The sequence below is a fragment of the Cupressus sempervirens genome, chromosome 1, assembly GCF_028749045.1.
Source record: "Cupressus sempervirens isolate cs-2001-9-10 chromosome 1, ASM2874904v1, whole genome shotgun sequence".
NCBI classification, from domain to species: domain Eukaryota; kingdom Viridiplantae; phylum Streptophyta; class Pinopsida; order Cupressales; family Cupressaceae; genus Cupressus; species Cupressus sempervirens.
The window spans coordinates 348,175,189-348,197,208 of NC_143118.1; the positions used below are offsets into that span (position 1 = coordinate 348,175,189).

The following is a 22,020-nucleotide window of genomic DNA, read 5'->3' on the forward strand; positions in this document are numbered from 1 at the left end:
AATATAGTATTTTGATAAATTAATGCTTACATTCTTGTTGATAAAATTATTTTTAAAGAACTATTACATTTATTTGATTATAATATGAGCTAACCCCACTGACCCAATATGTCTATGCATTCTTCTTGGAGTGTGTGTTGGATGAGAGGGAGGCAGTCATAGTCACTCTTGTGGGATTTCAACATGATTTCACTTTCCTCATTCCTTTTCCACACCCACACACACACCCACACACACACACACACACACACACACACACACACACACACACACACACACACACACACACACACACACACACACACACACACACACACACACACACACACACACACACACACACACACGTGTGTGTGCGCACGTACGTGCACACACACGCACGCACGCACGCACGCATGATGGTCAGTTTGTGACGAAGGTGTGTGCGCACATGCACACACGCACACACACACACACATGCACAAAAAAACACACACATGTGATGGTCAGTTTGTGATGAAGGTGTGTGCGCACACACACACATGCACACACGCACACGCACACACACACATGTGTGTGATTGTCAATTTTTGACGAAGGTGTGTGCTGGTTTGAGGGACATCAAATCCACCTAGCTGCACAAGTATAAGCATGCCTTAAAATCCTCAAATTAGATGATTCAGAGATGATGGCATGATCCATATAGGCACCCTAAACCTATAGGTCATAATTAGGGAGTCAACCACCAAATTTGGGAAGCTTTTGGATTAATTTCTTAAGTTTGATATTTTGTTATTGTGATGTTATGTATGGATTATGTCTTATCTTTCTAATTACTCAACTAAGTATATTTATTTGAGTATATATGGGTGCACACATATATGCCCAAAGATATATGCAATAATTTGTTTTCTAATATTTTATAGATCTATGTTTAATTATATAATTGTCAAAAATAAATAAATAAAATTTAATAAATAAATAAAATATAGTTAAAATCATATTAATTTTTTTGAGGGCTCAAACCTATGACCTCCCACCCTCTAGATCTTCCATCCACCAATTCATCTATCTTTCTTTTCAAGAACCTTAGAAGCAAAAATAACTTATAAGTTACATTTAGGGATAAGTGGGTAAGAACATGCCAACAAAAGATAATAGGAGTTCAACCCTTGACCTTGGGAGCATATAGGGGAGCCTTAACTAATATGCTAAGAGTATTCCTTGGGATATATATTTTGCTGAATAATAGTTAAGTTAGAATTTTTTTATAACTACGAACAATAACCGTTAAACTTAGTAGTATTTAGTCTTGTTATTTTGGGTTCCTTGGTGGGGGCATGACAACTATTTTTCAAATAATTGGTGAGACTACATGGTCTACCAAAGAGCATAGTTTCAGATCGAGATACCAAGTTTGTCGGGTATTTCTGGCACACATTATGGAAGAATTTGAAGATAGATTTGAAGTTCATCTCATCACATCATCCACATAGTGATGGATAGAAAAAAGTTGTGAGTAGGAGTTTAGGGAATTTGATGAGATGTTTGGTTGGAGATAAACCAAAATGATGGGATTTGATTTTGCCACAAGAAGAATTTGCATATAATAATTATGTCAAAATGAGCACTGATAAATCACTATTCTAGATTGTATATGTGAGTAGTCCTAGAAATGCTCATGAGTTGAGGAAGTTGATAAAAGAGAGATAAGTAGTGCTAAATATGAGGGATTTGCATAACACTTGAAGGACATCTACAATGAGGTGAGTAAGTACATCACATAGATGAATATACAACACAAGGCTAAGTCAGATGAGAAAAAGAGCATAAGGAGTTTCACATTGGAGATAAAGTCACGGTTAATATGAGGAAGGAGATATTTCTAGTAGGCATATATTACAAGTTGAAAAGAAAGAGGTTTGGACCATACAAGATACTAAAAAGGCATGATTTGGGAAATTCCTATGAAGTAGAGTTGCACACTAAACTTAATATTTCACCATTATTTAACATTTTAGATTTGAAAAAATATCATGAAGATGAGGTCACATAAGCACATTGGAGTATTTTGGCAACTACATTAGTTACAAATGAGATTGAGGATACACGGGACAATCGTGTTGATAGAAGTACAATGAATATAACATATAAACAATAATTGGGCAAATGGAAATGGAGGCTTGTTGAAGATTCATCATGGATGAAAAAGGAGGGGGTTAACTATCTTGGTTTTCCTCTAAAAATATAAGGTGTCAAAAGGAAAATTCTCAAACTACCCCTAGTGTTTAATGTAGGAGCATCCTGGGTATAAGGGAAATCTTGCATCACCCAAAAAGATATCTATTTTTATCTTTTGAATAAGGTTTGTTTTAATGCAGAGTTTTGTACATAATTTTTTCTTGGTAAAATTATTGAACTAGAAACTAAGGTTTTTGTATATGGATTGTACATCCAACATAGAATCCAAAACTATTCATTAGACCCATTTACTTAATTGACTAGGGATGTAAAATTGAAATGATATCCATAAACTATATACTTTAAACCTCTTTAACTGTTATTTCTATCCTATAGAGCTAATAATAGGAACACTTAATCTGTATGAAAGTGTGAGAAACTTCTAGCTAAATGACATAAATGAAATACAAATAGGATTCTACACTATTTTTCTTTTCTGTAGGAACAACTATTGACTCTTTTACCAATGGCTATAGGAACAATAAAAATTCTTTATCTTTTCAAAACAAAATCTAATTTACCAACTAGGTTCACTCACCAAGTGGAGCCCCCTTGAGAGAGTGAAAAACTATAGATAAAAAATTCAAATACTAAAACACAACAATAACAACTTTTATTGATATCAACTCATAAAATAGTACAAACTAGAAATGTTAGTCTATATCTGAAAAAGTGCTATTGCAATTACAAACTCTCCTGAATAATATTCAGGATCTGATTCAATAGATTTATTTAAAGTAAATTACAAAAACTAACTATCTAAGATCTATCTTCAACAATGATAAATTAGCAACACAATGAATCAATACATCATGTTACACATCTCAATGGAATGAGGCTTCAAAAAATACATGACATAATGGCTTCAGAATTTGCACAACAATTGGTAGTTAAGATGAAATGATCTTCAATAATTCATAACTATCAGGTGACGATATAACTATACTATTAATGCCTTTGTATGCACTCCTGCCTTTAACTTACTCTTGCAATGGAGTAGTACACATGCAATAATTCACAATACAAATTTATTCCATTAATTTATGATAGACATTTATTGCATACATCAATCCTTGCTCACAATACATAACCATAGGAACCTACCCATTAAAGGTAAGAAAGGTGAAATGTATGCAAATCTATAAATTACACATACATAATCCCATTTTTCTATAAAAGTTTTAGCCATAACAATATACCCATAAAATCATATAGTGTCATGAAACTTATAGAAAAGCAAGGCAATTATATTTTTATATAGAGGATTATAGTAAAAAGTCTTTCAACTTAAACATGAAATATCCCATAAAAACCATAAAAATCCATAGTCTTATGCCATTCCTTTAGCCCACCATTGCCCCCAATTTAGAAGTTGGCTAGTCCTTTAGAAAAGATTAATTCCTCACCCTAGCCTTTAACCTAAAATCTTTTTCAACATTGGACCTTGCTTCTCCTTTCTACCAACTCTAGTAATACCCCTTAGAATCTTTAAGTTTTTCCTAGGCTTGTACTTTAGCAACCATGTCATGTAAAATTGACATCTTCATTGATTCCTAATAGTGGATACAATAGTAGAGGAGGCTAGAACCTAAGTGGATTCCAAAAACTACCCCTAGTCTATCCCAATATGACATACCATGACACACACCTGCTTGCCATAATGAAATTCTAGGGACAATGTGGCTCCTCAACCTGCAAGTCATGGGGAAGTCTTATCCATGTATGAATGATTGACCTCTCTCTTTCTTGTAACTCATTTGCTTGCATCTCACTGAATTTTAAATAAGTAGCTGACCTAAGAGGCTTTATGTGTTTCTCCCCTTTCTTAGAATTTTTAAATTTAAAAAAAGTCATAGTAATATGTCCATGGATCCTTTTCCTCAAACCTCAAATACAATGGTTCTAACTCCTTTGCATCTCTATACAGTTTAGCCTAATTTTCTCTAGTGATTTCATTCTAAATCTAGGACATAAATACTCTCAATTGGATATCTCCCACATACACCATGAGATTCCATTCCCTATAATTAGGAATAGCTAAATTGTGCATATATAGTTCACACAAAAAATTCTTAGTAGCTAAAGGATTTTTTTGGAAGGCATGATAAAATTCATGAGGAGTATTGAGGGAAGAATTAAGACCTTGAACAATTTGAGTCATCTGATAGTTCAACATCTTCTCCCTTAGGAATAGAGTGTAGACTTGAGCCGGTGGTTTGCACTGAAGAAGTTTAGGAATAAAAGTGGTCAACTAAGTGAGTTTTCCTTCAAAACCATAATCTTTTCTTCCTAATCCAACAACTCCCTCTTTTAATTATTAATAACTCAATGTATTCTCTTCTTTTCTTCTAACCACATAGATTTTTCTATTAACAACTACTGGTATAAACTCATTCCTGTTGATAACGATGTGGAGTTGCTAGGTGGGGACATTGATCCTTGATTTTTAACATCTACTCACTTAGAATTGTTATTACTATTAGTTCCTTCAACATGAGTTTTAGTAGTAGATTTTCCTTTCCATACCACAAGGCCTCATTTAGGGTTTTCAAGAGTTGGCTATTGTAATAAAAAGTCTTCTTCCATTTGTTTTTCAGCTTGGACTAATGCCTCCAATCCTTTACTAGCCATTTCCTTAAGAAATTTCTCAACAATGTTTATATTAACTATAGGAAAAATTTCATCTAGGTCTCAAGGATAATTAATTATAGGTTCTATAGGCTCATTTCTAGAAATAGAAACATCGTCATTCATAAAATTATACACAACTTGAGGGCTTTTCCCTTTCTTTCAGATTACACAGTTACCATGCCCTGAATCAATATCACTGCTATCACCCCCAATGTAAACAAAATCCTATTGGTATTGGCTAGGATTTTGTGGCTTACTTCCTGAATCTTTTCTTAATTCCTCTGATTTATCATTCAAGAATTCCTTCATCATTTTTAGGGATATTAGCTTGAGAAATGTTATCTATAGTGGTATCTGTTGGAACATAATTCTTAGATATCATCTCACTCCTCCTTAGAGGTGTTCCAATAGGAGTTTTAGACACCTTCTTCCTTTTCTTTGAAGATCCTCTTTTAGCATATGCTATAGGAGTTTCCTTATAAACTCTCTTTTTCTTAACAAAGGGTGAGGGAGTGACAATATTATCATGAACATCCCTTGATTCTTTTGTGTGATATGAGTTAAGCTCTTCTTGTTCCTAGATTGGTTCACGTTCAAACCTATGTGTAGAAGACCTAGTTTTTATACTATCCTTGAATTGAGGTGAAGTGGGTCTTCTTGAACAAAATTTTCCTCCCTTTTTCATTTTTAGAGATGGATGGTGATTTCTCTACTATTTTATTCTTTTTATTCCTAGGTGATGGCTCATCAGATACATTTCACTCTACAATTTTTATAGTTCTAGTTGCTATAACAAACCTTCTTCCTACTCCTGAACCCTCCCCAAAATGTTGGGAGGAAATTATCCATCAATAAGAAATCATCCAAAGAGATAATAGAAATCTATCTTAATGCCTAGTCTATTATCAATTTAATCAAATAATGATGGGAGACTGAGTTAGGCTTATCTTCCTTCACATATACAACTCATTCCTTCAACAAACTAAACAACAAATGTGGAAGGTTGATAGGGCTATTGTCATGCCTTAAACAACTGGGGAGTTTGAAATGAACACCATGCAACTAGTGATACCTTTGATCACATGTAATGTACTTTGAATGATATAAAAGGTCCACTAATTATATGGTTCTTGTACATAAAGTCTCCTCATCCCTTTATTCCTATCTACTTCCAATGACCCATTTGTGTGAAAGGTGAATTGGGTCCTCGTCATTTGTGGGTCCATATATTCTTCAAAAATTTCTCCTTCCAATGGAAACACTAAGAATTCAAAGATTATCGCCTAACTATATTCATTCCTAAGCCCTTTTACCATAGCAACTCAATTGCTCAACAAACTCATAAACTGGATAGCAACTTCATCATCCTAATTAGTGAGCTTCTAAAAATATTGGAGTCAACCACAATTTTCAAATAGTGGATGATAGAGATTGTCTTGGAGAATGATGTTATAAACTATGGTTTCATGTTGCATCAAATCACCCCCATGGTTATATTATAAAAATTTCCAAATGTAAACTTCCACACTCAAAGAACAAATACAAGATAGAGAGATAAATTCAAGATTTACCAAGCATGTATTTTTGGAGACAATGGAGAACAAAAAGGTTTGTATCTTTTGGGAAAACAATAAGCCATATAATAATCTCATATCATCATTAAAATTTTACCTTTGATCCAAACTTCCATAAATGCAGGTTATGTATGTACTTTCCCAAAGGGAGGCAAATGTCACATTGGCTTGATAATTGTAAAGGGAATGATATGACATATCTTTAAATAATTACTCAAAGTATGATATTGTACTTATTTAATAATAATAAGATTTATATGTGAAGAGAAATGTATACACGCAATCCCTCCCCAACTTAAAATAAAGAATGGGTCCCACCATGCAATGTGAGCAAAGAATGAAATGGCAGAAAAATATAAATGCATGAAATTAAAGGAAATAAATAAGGATGGAAAAAAAGGTGCATGGTACGAACCTGTAGAATGTGTTGAAAAATTGTATTACTGCATACCTATTGTAGAAGCAGAAAAATGAGATGGATGGGTGAGAAAGAACGAAGGTGAGATCGAATTATTATGGAGAAAGTGATGATGAATTATGAATAATTCTTAGAGTTAAAGTAATGAAGAATTATGAGTGGAAGACTCAAGTACCATTTCTATAAGAGAATTTGTAAAAGAAAACTGCTATAGGAAGTCTTCTTTAGTGTATGATTTATTGTAGATTTTGAGTTGATGCCTATTGACTAGAAGTTGAAATTGAATAGGATTAATTGTAGCCAATTGTACTACTCCATTATTATATACTGCTTCAATTTCATATGATCCTAACGATCTAGTTTGGAATGTTGCCAGATTGTGTTGATACGTTGAATCATAGAGGAGTACCTAGTCAACCACACTCAATTTCTTCTCTTTAATAAATTTATTGTGTCATTTCTTGCATTGTATTTGAATCAATTCAGTATTATGCAACACAAATTTCTAAAACTCATTAAATCCACTTAGCTGTAGGATACATTCCTGTTGAGCATCATGGAGATCTATATTGAGCTATAAAGCATTGCAGAGTGTTTTATGTTCAAACTCAATGGGCATCATGGCTATTTTTCCATAAACTAGTTCAAAAGGACTAAATGCTATTGTTGTCTTCAATGTTTTTGTATATACCTACATGTCTTTGGAAGCTCGGTTTCCCAACTTTTTAAATCTATTTGAATAATTTTTGTCAAGATGGCTTCTAGTTCCCTATTTTTTTATCTCAACTTGTCCATTAGCTTGTGGATGGTAAGGAGAATATTTACCATGCCAAATTGTGTATTGAGTCATGAGTGTAGTAATGTGATTGGATGTAAATTGGGTCCCTTAATTAGTGTCATCAATTCTCTAGGGACTCTAAATTGTGTAAAGATGACTTTATATAAGAATTACACAACATTGTTATCCCTAGCATGTTTCATAGGTTTCACCTTAGCCCATTTGGTGACATAATCAGTATAGACCAAAATATAAGGTTTACCTTTTGATGAAGGGTCAATTGGTCCAACAAAATTGATTCCCCATTTGTCAAATGGTGTAACAATTTCTTGTGGCTACATGAGCATTTCATCTAATTTTGTTGGTCTTCCCATATATTTACATCTATCACACTTCTTTGTGTATTTTACTGCATTCTTGTGTAGATTTGGCCAACAGTATCTAGTTTTCAGGATCTTGAATGCTATCCTTTTAGTTGCAAAATGTCCTCCACATGTTTCATCATGGTAGGATTGTCAGATATCATAAGTTTCATCATCTCTAAGACATCTATGCATAACTTGATCATCCAGTATAAAACATGCAACCAACCATCCAAGAAAAAATGAAACTCTTTTCAGCTAGAAGTCTTTTATCCTTAGGATAGAAATGAATTGGAATTCTCCCTATAGTGAGATAATTGGCAATATCAACATACCATGGATTATGTGTTATTAAAGAGAATAATTGTTCATCTGGGAAATTATCATCAATAACCATAGGATCATCAGGCATGCTAGTTTTCTTGAAATAGCTAGTTTATTTATGATCTACTTGATTACAACATGGTCAATGTGCACAAAGATTTCATATCTAGTCATTTAATGTCTGAACTTGTTGAAAGCATAAATCATAACTAATAATTCCTTTTCTGTGATAATGTAGTTTAGTTATGCTCCTTGTCAATTTTTACTGATATAATAGATAACATGTTTGAAAATCCCTTCTTTTTGTCTTAAGACATCTCCTATAGCATAATTTGAAGCATCAATATGAATATCAATATGAATATGAAATGAAATGCTCCAATTGGGACCTCTAAGCACATGTGCTTTAGTCAATACATCTTTAAGGAGTTGAAATAATTTGTCACATTCCAAAATCCAAGAAAATTTATAATCTTTCTTTAAAAAATCATATAGTAGAGCTGCTATTTGACAAAAATATTTTATGAATCTCCTATAGTAACTAAAAAGACCTAGGAAGCTTCTAACATCCTTTTGCTTTGCAGATGTAGGTAGAGTGATAATCACTTCTATTTTCTAACATCCTTTTTCCTCCTACAAATCCTTCCCCATCATCATATAACATTTCTCACTATTAAATGAAAGATTATGTTCTTGACATCTTTTCAACACTTTATCCAAATTGGATTTTTCTTCATCAAAAGTAGATCCATAAATTGTGAAATCATCCATATAGATTTCCATACATTCAACAAACATATCAAAGAAAATACTTATTACTGCTCGTTCAAAGGTAGTAGGAGCATTACACAATCCAAAGGGTAATTTTGAATAGGAAAATGTGCCTTAGGGACAATTGAAACGTGTCTTGTCCTGATCTTCTAGTGCTATTTGTATCTAATTATACCTTATGAATCCATCCAAGAAAGAGAAATACTTTTTCCCCTACAAATTGTTAAGAACTTAATCAATGAAGGTAAGGGAAAATGATCATTTTTAGTTTCTGTATTTGTAATCACCTAAAAATGGTCACTAAGCCTATTATCCCCCTTCTCAACATTTTGGCTAAATTTTTTAATCATTTATCTAGGCTAAATTTTTTAATCATTTATCCAGGCAAAATTGCTAAAAATTAATTTATTTGATTTTAACCTATAGTTTGACTATAATATCCTAAGTCTATATTTGATTAAAAGAACATGCCCCTTTTTTAAATAAATAAAAGACCACATTCTTCTAACCCACTCTAATGTGCATACATAAAGTCTTTTTCCTATTTACAAATTAAAAGAAAAGACTTTGTCTCACATGTTAAGTTAACTATATCTCATTGGTAGAAATGATCTTGCACATGGATCATGCTAAAATTTAACTCCTATCCTTGATCATTCATTGCTTGATTTTGATCTCAACTATGCATACACCTCTAAAAGGAATAACTCTCCCCTTCTCTATGGATCCCAATTTTGAGCTATTATTATGCTGTAGGTTTATTTATAGATTTATTAGAGCATTTTGTGGAGAACTTCTATCTTCTTGTCTGATTCTTGCATTCTAATTCTAGTTTAGATTCATTTATACTAATCTAGTTTCTTTGTTATAGCATAGCGCACCTAGTTTAATTAGAATGGCTTGGTAATACTCTCATTTATTTATCTTAGTTGCATTGGGCATCTCACTTTAGCATAGTTTCATCTTTGCATTGCATACTCAAGAATTTTTTGACACTAACATTCTTGATTTTTTCTAAACAATCTCCCATTTCATGGTTTACTAGAAAGGTTTGCATCTCTAAGGCTTTGTTGAGAGATATTTTAATACTTATGCACACACCTTTGCACTCTATGACTAGGGAGCTCTAAGCCACCATTCAAGCTTTCCAATCTATGCAATACCTTGGATAGAATGATTTAGAGAAGTGCACAATTCTAGTGTACATTTTTAGCTATTTGAGACCCTCGTGCTGGAATTCTTTATAATATCTAAAGCGGAGGGGGGGGTGGTGAATTAGGTATCCATGGTTTTGATGTACAAATAAAACTTTTCAATGCTTAGTATATCGATATCCATAAAACTTAATTATGCGTGCATCCATTAGATCATACAAAACTTTAACTTTGTAGGTTACTATCCTAGGTCAAAACTACTTTGTAGAAATGTAAACATGAAACATAACAGATTCAATAACACATTTGACACAAGGATTTTACATGGACACCCAATTTGGGAAAAACCACCAGTAACATCATACTAATTCTCACTCTTTTGAAGTGATGCTCTGTGAAAGGCCAATCCTGTTAAAGGTTACAATACACATTGTTAAATGTGACATGGTTAGAGGATTTCAATTACCCTATTAAGAGGGAGTCTTGTTAGAGGAATTTAGACTCTTCACTTGGAATGTCACCTAGTTAAAGGATTTACAAATGACTATTGGCTCAACCTTAATCCAAAGGATTTACCCTAGACTGATACCATGATTAGAGAGTAACAATAAGGCTTGATCTAATAACAAATCACAACTCATTTGTAGATTACAAATCTCTATTTTAGTCCTCCATTCTACTTGAATTTTACACACTTCAACTTTGATAGCTTGTTCAACCTTCAAGCATTCATACTCATAAGCCTTCCTTCTTTTCATGCCAATTTTAGTCTCTTATGTTTGGCTACTGAATGAAGAAATACCCTAGACTCCTTTTCTTCCTTAGGTTCTCGCACATGAAAATCTTTTCTTAAGACTAGCTCTCTCTATAAATATATATTTAAGACATTTTTCTGTTTAACCACAATTATCTATTTTAGGGTTAGGTCAAATTAGGTAGGATACAATGAATCTACCCACTTTTTCATTTGGTTCCTCTAGAAACTTCTTCCTTAATCTTCCTTTAATTTAGTACAAAATGGTTTACCTTGAATTCTATGCCACCATCTCATCATAGTTATCTTCCACATGCTTCACACAATTAAAGAAAAAAAAATAGTTATCTCAAATTTTTCAAATCTATGATTTAACATGAATACTGGCACTCAACATCAATATGTTGTCACATGGCTTCTATACTGCTCTTCCACTCAGTCAACACTAGTTTATTTAGTGAAAACTAAAGTAAAACTTTACTTGGCATATACTGCCAATCACTCAGTTTGCACTCATTTTCATCTTTACTTGACACCTCTTGTTTTTCACTCAACCTTCACTGATTTCTACTTGGCTTGCACTGACTGCTCAACAAGGCTTGGCAGATGCTTTTCATACTTGATCTTCTTCTAGTCTTAACTTGAGTAATCTTTCACTTTAGACTTTAAGTAGATAAACAATTCACTATAATATCAATGTCTTACTTGGTCTTACTGCTTCTTTTACATACCAAATAACTCAACCTTTCTCTAGGTGCTATTGCTATCTCCTCTTCTCAAATCCCTTCATCATTAATCAACTAAATGATAGATTTTAGACCAAAAAGCAATTGTCTCACTAATAGGTAGCAGGTTTGACACCATTTCCAAAATAATGATTTTTCCATTATAGGTTCTTCACTTCAAAACAATCTCATATCAACACTTCACACCTATATCTATTAGTCTCACTTCATGCTTATTCAATTCATGGTACTTTTCCTAGATTGGAATAAACTATTATCCTTGTCTAGGGGGCATTACTGCTCAGCTTATCAAGGTGTTCTTGTGTGTTAGGGTTTCTCTAGAAACTCATCTAAAAATAGTGTTTCTCAACACTTTTTAGATGTTTACTACTCCTCTTATCAAGGTGTTCTTGTGTGTTAGGGTTCCTCTAGAAACTCATCTAAAAATAGTGTTTCTCAACACTTTTCCCCCTTGACATTGAGTTTTTCTCAACACTTTTTGGATATCTTACCTATAGTCTAGGATGCTATGATATATCACTATCAAATGCGAGTCTTAAAGAAACACACACACACACACACACACACACACACACACACACACACACACACACACACACACACACACACACACAGACACAGACACAGACACACACACACACACACACACACACACACACACACACACACACTCACACACACACACACACACACACACACACACACACACACACACACACACACACACACACACACACACACACACACACACACACAATTAAACATTAAACTTGCTAAGACATGATAAAATTCATCTTTTTTGTGTGCTATCTATGAAAATTTATTTGTTGAGTGTTCCCTCCATAATAGTCTTTCAAGGATGTCATGGACTAGAATATTGGGGGCATGGGACATGTTTTACTTGTTTTCTTCTTGTGGGTATACTTTGTTAGTCTAAGGTGTTGAGAGCCTTTTCTCTTGTCCTACTTGATGCTTTGGGCCTACAATGTATCATCCTTATATATTTTTTGCAAGCTCACACTCGAGGGTTATCCTAATGCTTATGCCTTGATATAGGTGTAATCTCACTATACTAAAACTTAAGGGATTTGACTACATTACTCATCTTGACTTACATGTCTTTGATGCTTACGTTGGAATCCCACATACCTATCTAATATAGATCATATTCATATCCTCATAGTTATACTAGTGAGCATTGTATGGTCTTTCAATATCCCTAACAATGCTCAATGATGAAATTAGAATCTAAATGTTTTGTGTTCCTTGTAAGTAAACCATTTTACATACTAGTTTGCATTATAGGCTCATTGTAACTTAGTCTTGCATTTTACATATAGAGAGAGCTCTCTCTTCATCTTTCACGGACACATCAAGCAACTACATTCATTCCTTCTCACTTTTTCTCAATCATGTCTTTCATTCCTTGTCGATCATATCAACTTTCTTGCTTTTCCTATACCTATCATCACAAGGGGTTAATTTGATCATCACATCTAATCTATCCAAGTATCACATTTTTAAAACATGATTCTACACCATAAACATGAGGGCTAAAACATCTATGAGAGAGATCCATGAACATATAAACATGAAATCTGAGCATACATGAGCAACACATCACATGAAAATATAAATACAAGTGCTAAAACATCCATATGAAACCATCACATGAGCACAAGATGAGACACGAATACAATAACGATCAACTAGACACAGTATCTCATATATATATATATACACATATATATATCAAAATGAATAAAAGAGTACATGTACAAGTGAGATCCAAATTTTAGATAATTGTCTCAAAAAATATATATACATCAACAAGTGTTACAAGGACATCAACCTAGACCTAAGTTTGAATCCCCCCTCATGAGTGGTTTGTTTGAGGAGGAGTCACCAATGTCCTCAATGGTGGTTGGTCTAATCTACCATCTCTCTTGGAATACATAGGCACCTGCTAACCCACATAAACAAAAACAATATAGAATCCATGATAGTATATTGCCCACACTCCTTGTCACTCCACCTCATGTTGGGCTTCTTTCAAATCATCTCTCAATGCCCGCTCCTACCTATCAATCTTTGGTCACATATCCACCAGCTCTTGGTTTCTAACCATAATGGTCATCCTCAACCCTTGAATCTCTTCTTCCAATACTCAAATCCAAGCTACCCTGGGATCCCCCCCATCTCCCCCTGCCAACTACTCCTGTTGAGGCTCTACCCTCTCCACCCTCCTCTATCTCAATGACTGCTCTACCTCCCTAGGGTCCTCCTCCTCCTCCTCCTCCTCCTTTCTTGTGACCTAACTCAATGACTTCATCCATCTCCTTGAAGCCCCTTGGAAGCTTCTCCCCACCTCCATCTACCTCACCCCTTGACCTCTACATCATCCATCATACCCTCCATAACCTCGCTCTCCCGTTACCTCGGGTAGTGCATCTAGCTATGTAAATTGAGGAAATAGATGTATATGCATCTCATATAGGTATGCTAGATCTACTCCTATGTCTACTAGATTTAGATGGTAATCTCAAGGCTCTTGCTACAATGCTTTTGTATCTCTTAGCATTTCATGGTAGTCCAATATAGGTAGCCATCCCTAATCCTCCTCTCCTTAGAAGTGGGCATATATAGTAGTCTCAATCGATATCCCCTATCTCTGCCCAAACTACCTCCATACTCTACTAATAAAAACACACTCTACAATGTTTGAATGCCTCCCCATGAGTGGTCTACTATAGCACATATACTCTAACTCCCATACATCAACCCATCTCGTGCATTGCCTATATGGTCTCCACACAAGTGATATCAACTCATCAAAGAACCTCCTATAATATATCACATCCCCAATATGCGTCTGAGGGATGAAACCTATATATCTATAAATGAATAGATGACTCCCCTCTCATGGTTGTACTTAGGGTCACACTACTGCTATGTGGTCCCATGTCCAAATTTGATCCAAAATTGCATCATAGGCCCAAGTTTGCCCATCATGATACACTATCTCATGCAACTCATGGTACTTGTCTACAAGAATCACAGGTTCCCATGCCATCCTCCATGACTACCCAATCAAGTTAGCTACTAATTGACCCCAATCTAAAGGGAATCCCTTCTAGCTCTTGTCTATGACAAGGGCCTAGGAAACTAGTGAACAAACAAGGTAGATTTGTTGGAAATACAATAGGGAAGTAAACTTTGAGGGGGGTGGAGGGTGAATCAACACTTAAAACTTTCAACCTAAAAAACATTCACCACACATCCATCTCACAATTTGTGCATATAAACTAAAATACCAAATTATGCATATACATCCATAGCATGAAAGTAAAACATTCAACACATGTATGACACAAGATATTTGATTACCTAGTAACCCTCCAATGATAATGTGAAACTGGGGTGGGGATGACACCTAGAAATCTCCACTACTGTAGTAATAAAATTTATCCAATGAAGGTTACAATATCTTGATCATGAGACATGATCTACCTTGTGAAAGGTCTACCCTATTAAAGGCTTACAAGATTGTTAGATCTTACCTTATTAAAGGATTTCAACACCCTATTAGAAGTGTGTCTGGTAAAAGGACTTTAACTCACAATGAAGTAAGTACCCTGTTAAAGGATTTACAACAACCTGTCAAGACTACTTTATTAAGAGATTTAATTGATTCACATGTTAGAATGGCTCAACAATATCCATTGGTTAGAAATCTATTGCTTGACGATAGATTGCCTCTTTCCTAATGTGTACTTGATCCTTTCTGATTAGATGTATCTCTGCTATCTTCTAATTCCTTTCCTCTGTTCTTGTCTAACTAATTTTACAATGTAACTCAAATCACAACTCCTTAGTCACCATGAATGCTCTATTTTTGCATGCAAACTTCTCTCCTTTCTCCTTATACATTCATAAATTTTTTAGGGTTTTTCCTCCCTAAGAAGACCTAGATGAATTAGGGTTAGGTATGAATCAATAATTTTGATTCACCGATATTGCCACTAAATCCTTCCATTTTTCTAATTGGATGCATGTAATGCATAGGGATTCATAATAAAAATTCATCCTTATCATCTAAGATCCCAAAAAATTTCTTAAGTCAACCCAAAAATGGTTTACATAGAAGTTTGTGCTATTATAAACAACTATGTCAAAAATGTATATCTCAACACTTGAAGTCCCTAATGCTTGACATCAACTGTAACTTCAATACTATAACTCAACCTCTGTATGACTCAACATACATTGATCACTCAACATCTAAATAACTTGACATATACCATCTAATTGGCACTTGAATGATTCGACACTTAACTAGTTACTCAACATGTACTAAATATTTGTCGCTCAACATATACTATCTAACAACTTATGCTCAACATGTATTACTTGTTTGAAATTGTTGCCTGACTTTAAGTCACCCTTTTTTTTTTGGCAATATTGGAGTCATATAGTCCTCAAGTTAGTTTTGTGTCTAGGTCTAAGTCTTCTTTAGGTAGGATATCTTTGCCGAGTTTCCCTATCATTGCCTTATGCATCTCTAAGCTGACAAGTTGTGATCAAAGTCTCATTATTAGGGTAGGTTGTAGATCCTAACCTGGCAGAGTCTAGTACTTCAATGGATGTTTCTTTCTCAAGAAAATGGTGGTTTCAAGACATGATTTTCAGATGATGTAAAGAATAAGAGGAAAAATTCTTCATATAGATGACACATTGACAGAATTGGCATTTGAAAGATTTAGATGATGCAATGTCCAGGTTGATATGGACCATTCAAAGAAGCCTTTCTTATATATCAAAAGTTTAATATTTCAAAGTCTTCAATAAGGAAACAAAGGACCTTTGCTGATGGAAGCCAAACCTTCCTTACATGAAGTCATTGAAGAATGTAATGGTGCCAAGGATCGGCATCTAAATCTCTTTGAAATAGAATATGATGCTATGATGGAATTTGATTATAAGATGCCTTAAATACAGTGGCCATACTTTTAAAAGTATATCAGCAGGGGGTTTTTGACACCTTGGAGCCATAATAGGAGACCTATATTACAAGGCAATAATTGGTGTTGGGGTCATACAACAGCTTTTCTAAAATATGTTAATCTACCCTCAGATGCCCTGCACAAAGGGCATGTTCATGAAGCAAGACGGGAAGCTGCATACTTCGTTGTGGTTGTGCACCACTTGCAATGTGTTGTCATTGCTGTCCGAGGAACTAAAACTCCTAAAGATCTTTTAGCCGATGGCCTTTGTAGGGAATGCATGCTTTCAAAAAAAGACACATATGGATTACTCAATAGTAATGTTTGTAAGGAAAATGTCAAGCAACACATTGCTGCATCTTTCCCTCATTTTGGGCATGCAGGCATAGTAGAAGCTGCCAAAGAGCTCTGTATGCAATTAGATGGAAATATAGAGAATGATGATGAGATATATCTAGTACATAAAGATTCGCAAGATGTTCTCCAGCATCCAAAAAGAGGATTCTTGTCATCATTGCTTAGTGATGGTGGAGAGTGTCAAGGGTATGCATTACGATTTGTTGGGCATTCCTTGGGAGGTGCAATTGGTGCTTTAGTAGGGATAATGATGTATGGGCAATACCCAAACATGCATGTATATGCATATGGGGTCCTTCCTTGTGTTGATGCAGTGATAGCCGATGCATGCTTTGGTTTTTTTACAAGTATCATCTATAATGACGAGTTTTCATCGAGGCTTTCAATTACTTCAATCCTTCGGCTGAGAGCAGCAATACTTGCGGCACTTGCAACAAATTATTCAATAGATTCTGCTATGATATCCAAACTCACAAGGTACCTTTTGCGTGCAAATAAATACCTTCAGGGTAAGAACAATGAAGAGGTTTCAATTCAGATATCTCAATCCATCTCTATGATCCAAAAGAAAAAGAATAAAAAATGAAGGCATATTAAAAACACTATAAAAGGTGGGGTATTCCTTTGTAATCATGCAACTTCATGCATTACAAACATGCCAATACTTAGTTCTACTCATCCTGTGAGGAATCCTGTTAAATGTAAATTACATGTATCATTTAAAGGGGATTTGCTGAATGATGAGACACATAGGGATGCATTATTGATGTTGCAGAGATTGAAGAGTCCTTGTCTTTTGGGAGTAGAAGGGATAAACATACAATCATTTTTGATAAGCAGACATCTGCATTGCCTGCAGGTGTAGAATCAACAGATAATGACTCCTTTGAAGAGCGTTCATTTCTAATTTAGGATTCTGATGTAGAGAAGCCTAACAATGATGAGGATGAGGGCATACAAAAAGGAACAAACACCAATGAATTTAGTGTGCACTCTTATGAGTCAAAAATTACTCATACAACTATGTCTGGAAATACAATATCTAAGCCTATGGATACAAATTTAGAACATGATGCTCCAGGATTGGTCGTTCATATTGTTCCACAAGCCAAGGAAAATACATGGCTTTCTTTGAGAAATTGGAAGTGGCATCATGGTGAGGATCACCCTCACAGGGCAATATTGAGACATAGAGAGAGTTTCAAGGACATTGTTGTTTCACCATCGATGTTTCTTGACCATATGCCATGGAGAGTTCACTATGCAATGCAAAAGATTCTCAAAACATGGAACTTGAGAGGTCGTTGTAACAATGACATGTTGGAGGATTCTAGTGACATGTGCCACTAAGTTAATTTCCAAATAGCAGGACAAGGTCGTAAGAGAAAATTGTTCTATTAAGCAAGGAAATGAGTTTCATTTTAAATCAAAATGAAAAGGCCATGTGTCACATAATAGAGAGGATTTTATTTTTCTTGAGGCGGTTACAAAACTGAAAAGTCAGGACCATTTTAAGATTCGATTTTATGAAACCAAAAAGCCATCATAAGGAGAAGCTGAACAAGCATCTTGAGGGAGGCTATTTATTATAAATCTTTTTTTGAGAGAGGGGTCGACCTTTTTCTAGATACAGTCAGATAGCTGGAGTAGGAGGGGAAAAAATTGTTGATGTATGAGACCTAATATTGTAGAGCCAATAAAGAGGATTTTATGTCAATGGTTTTCTGTTCCATTTAATTAGTCGTTGCTTCTATGTGTCTTTCTTTTTCCAAATTACAGAAGGAGAGAAAAGATGTTTTATTCTTTTGTCATGAGGATATGAATTAACCACAGTAAGAAGTGCTTTAGGGTATTCAGAGAAAGATGCATTAGAAGTCTTTAATCATCTCATTTATTTTTCTGTTAAGTGTTTGTTCTAGGATAGCTAGTTGCTGGGTTATAAATTCATAATATTTGTGGATTATATAACTTGGTTCATTGATTAGTAAGTATTTCTTTGCTTGGATTAAGTCCTATTTAGGTTTAATTCCTTGAACATTATTCACATAGGGAGTTGTACCTTAATTTAGAGGGAAATTAGTTATTCTCAGAAATAGTTTCCCAATTGTTGTGTAAAGTTGTTCTTCATTACAAATTGGGAAAATTAAAAAGGAGAATCAAAAGAAGAACAATCTGTTTACCAATAGATTTTTGGTGGCTCCACTGGGGACGTGGAAAAGACGATCAGTGTTTAAATTTTACTTCCTTAGTTTTATTGTTATCTCTGCAAGAAATTGGCGACTCCATTTTTATTCTCATATTTTTTGGTTGAAGAGTCCAACGCTTTCATTCTCAAAAACTTTATTATCTTGCAAGAGATTGGTGACTTCATTGTAAAAAGGACCATACCTGTTAAATTGGTGAAAAGAGGGAGACCAGATCCTTCCCTTATAGAGCTTCATCACACTACTGATTTTGTATTGCACAACATGTTTGAGGCTTGAAGAGAAAGCATCAGTAATCGAGTAAGGATGAACCTGAGTATCAAAGAAGATCATGAAACAATGCTGTTATGGAGAAGTATATGTGCAAGATATCACCTATTGAAAGAGGTGGAAGAGAAAACAAAGTTGTTGCAGAAGTTAAAGAGAGAACTACATGCAGATGAGGGCGAAATGTCAGAAGCCCTTCCAGATCACATTTCTTTAAATTTTTTAGTTTTGAGTGAACAAGAAGTCAAACTAGATGTGCCTGATAAAAAACCAGTGAATGAAGAACGTTTTCAGCCTGAATCATCACAGGAAGAAGAAAAGGTAGTTTTGATCCCTTATTTCTCAACAGTTTTTCCTTTGGAATCATTAGTTTCACCAATAGATTCATCAGTTGAGGGTGAAAAGGAGATTTATTCTCCTAGTGATGATAATAATCAAAAATATTTTGAAAGTGGTCTACATGTGTCTGAACACCAAAAACACACCATCAATAGTTTAGATGCAGTTATGGAGGATTTCAGTTTCTCTCAAGAATCAATAGGTATGAATCTTGAATCACTGCCTAAATTGAAAGCAAAAGAATCAGTTTTGATTTCAGATGATGAAATTATTGAAGCCAAAGAAACTGCATTGATTGTTAAAATGAGTGAGGAATCAATGATTGAAGATAATATTGCTCATAGGCACAATGAGGAATCATCTCTCTTAGTTGAATCACTTAAGGTTGCAAAGAATTTTCTTGAAGAAAATAAAATTAGTGAGCAAAATGAAGAGTCCATGACAACTAGTGGTTCGATTCTTGAAGAAAAAGAGATGTCCTGGTTTCCAAAAGTACAACTGTCAGTGAACGAAGGTATTCCTCATAGCGATAAAATATTGGTCAACAAGGATCCCATGGTAGAATTTATTTGTTTTGAAGAAAAGGTAATGATTAATTCTCTTGATGAGTCGTATATTGAAAAGAAAGTGAGGTCATGTTTTGCTAAAGCTGAAAATATGATCAAGGAGATGATAAGCAAAATTGAAAGAGAAATAAATGCGGATCATGCTTCAAATTGTTGTCTTCCTAAAAATTATCTTGAAACAAATGTGCTGGCTGTATTATGTTTTAGTGGTCATCATACTAAATCTGAGAATGTAACTTCTTATGAGGTGGATGAAAGTGATAATGAATTACCTTGGAAGAGGCATTGAAAAAAAGAATGTTTCCAACTTAAGGAGATCCTTGAAGATCATGAAAGAAAGGTAAGTAAAATTGAAAAAGAAAATGTGACTATGTTTGCTTTTCCTTGTGTTGTTGAAAGTTATGAAATGGATGAAAAGAATGTGAGTGAAGTTTCAAACTATTTTCTTGAAGAGTATCCCAAGGCTAGAAATGAAATTTTTAATGTTATTGAAAAGCACAATAGTCTAGATTCTTCTTTCATGGCTGGTAACGATCAGATATCAAATATATCTTGTTTTCAAGATAGTATAATGCTGAATAATATTTCTGATCAAAGATGTGTGAAGGGAAAGGCTAAGATTTTTTCTGTCAATCATCCTACTAAATATGTTGATAAAGAAATTGATGCAACAATAGATTTTGAACAAGAGGTATTAGATGTGAATGAAGTACTACAACAAGACAGAGAAATAAATGAAGATTTTTCCAGTCTTGAAACAAAATTTAATCAAGTCATAATGCCCATTATATGTGAGTCCTCTTCCATAGTCGATTCAAATATTGAAGTTTTGAATCCAGATGAACATCTCGAAGGTTTGAAAAATGCTAGATATAAAGAGGATGTTTTAGTTTTGGTAGTCTATGGGTAATAAAGAACCATCCAGTTTTAGCCCAGGTTTCAAATCTAAAATTAACAATGCTTGCAATTGTTTTGATGCTAGTATTCTTGATAATTTTGTTGGCAATGAGATAAACATATGTGATTGTTTTCCAGCAGTATATCCACAGCCTGATGATTGTCTTTATCCTTCACAAAAGAAGTTAGAATGTATGGAAAATAGGGATGCATTTTTCAACTCTGGTTCAGAATCAGAAGTTGTTTTTGACAGTGCTTGCAAATGGTATGATGATATTTCTCTCCTAAAAGATTTGCAATGTTCTGATTTTGTTAATTCTGATTTGAAAGTTGATATCTCTACTAAGGATGATAACATAGCAAATGAAGATAATAATGCTGAAAAAGATGAAATGAATTATATTCCAGTAACACATCCAGAATATGTTGAATATTTTCTTCTATCACAGAAGTTTGAGTATGCAAGGAAGGATGTACATGGAAGCATAGACAAATCAGAGGTCTATAATGAGGCATGGCTATTTGGCAAGGTTCTGTTGGTCACTATGTTGCAGGTTGCTCTTGGAATCAAACTCAATAGTAAAAGGGTGGCCAAAGGATATCAATGTTACTACAATCTGGTGAAGCATTCTCCTCTTTGTCAGAAAGGTTCATA

General features: G+C 34.3%; 1 protein-coding gene across 1 annotated transcript in view; it reads left to right on the top strand.

Moving 5' to 3' along the window:
• LOC149577661 (uncharacterized) overlaps positions 1 to 18,004 on the top strand; it is a 30,415-nt gene extending 12,411 nt beyond the window's left edge. Inside the window, exons 2-3 of the mRNA XM_089797221.1 lie at positions 16,837 to 17,601; positions 17,868 to 18,004. Of these exons, the coding sequence (XP_089653347.1) occupies positions 16,837 to 17,601; positions 17,868 to 18,004 (902 nt within the window). The remainder of the gene's footprint in view (positions 1 to 16,836; positions 17,602 to 17,867) is intronic.
• The last annotated feature ends 4,016 nt before the right edge of the window (positions 18,005 to 22,020 follow it).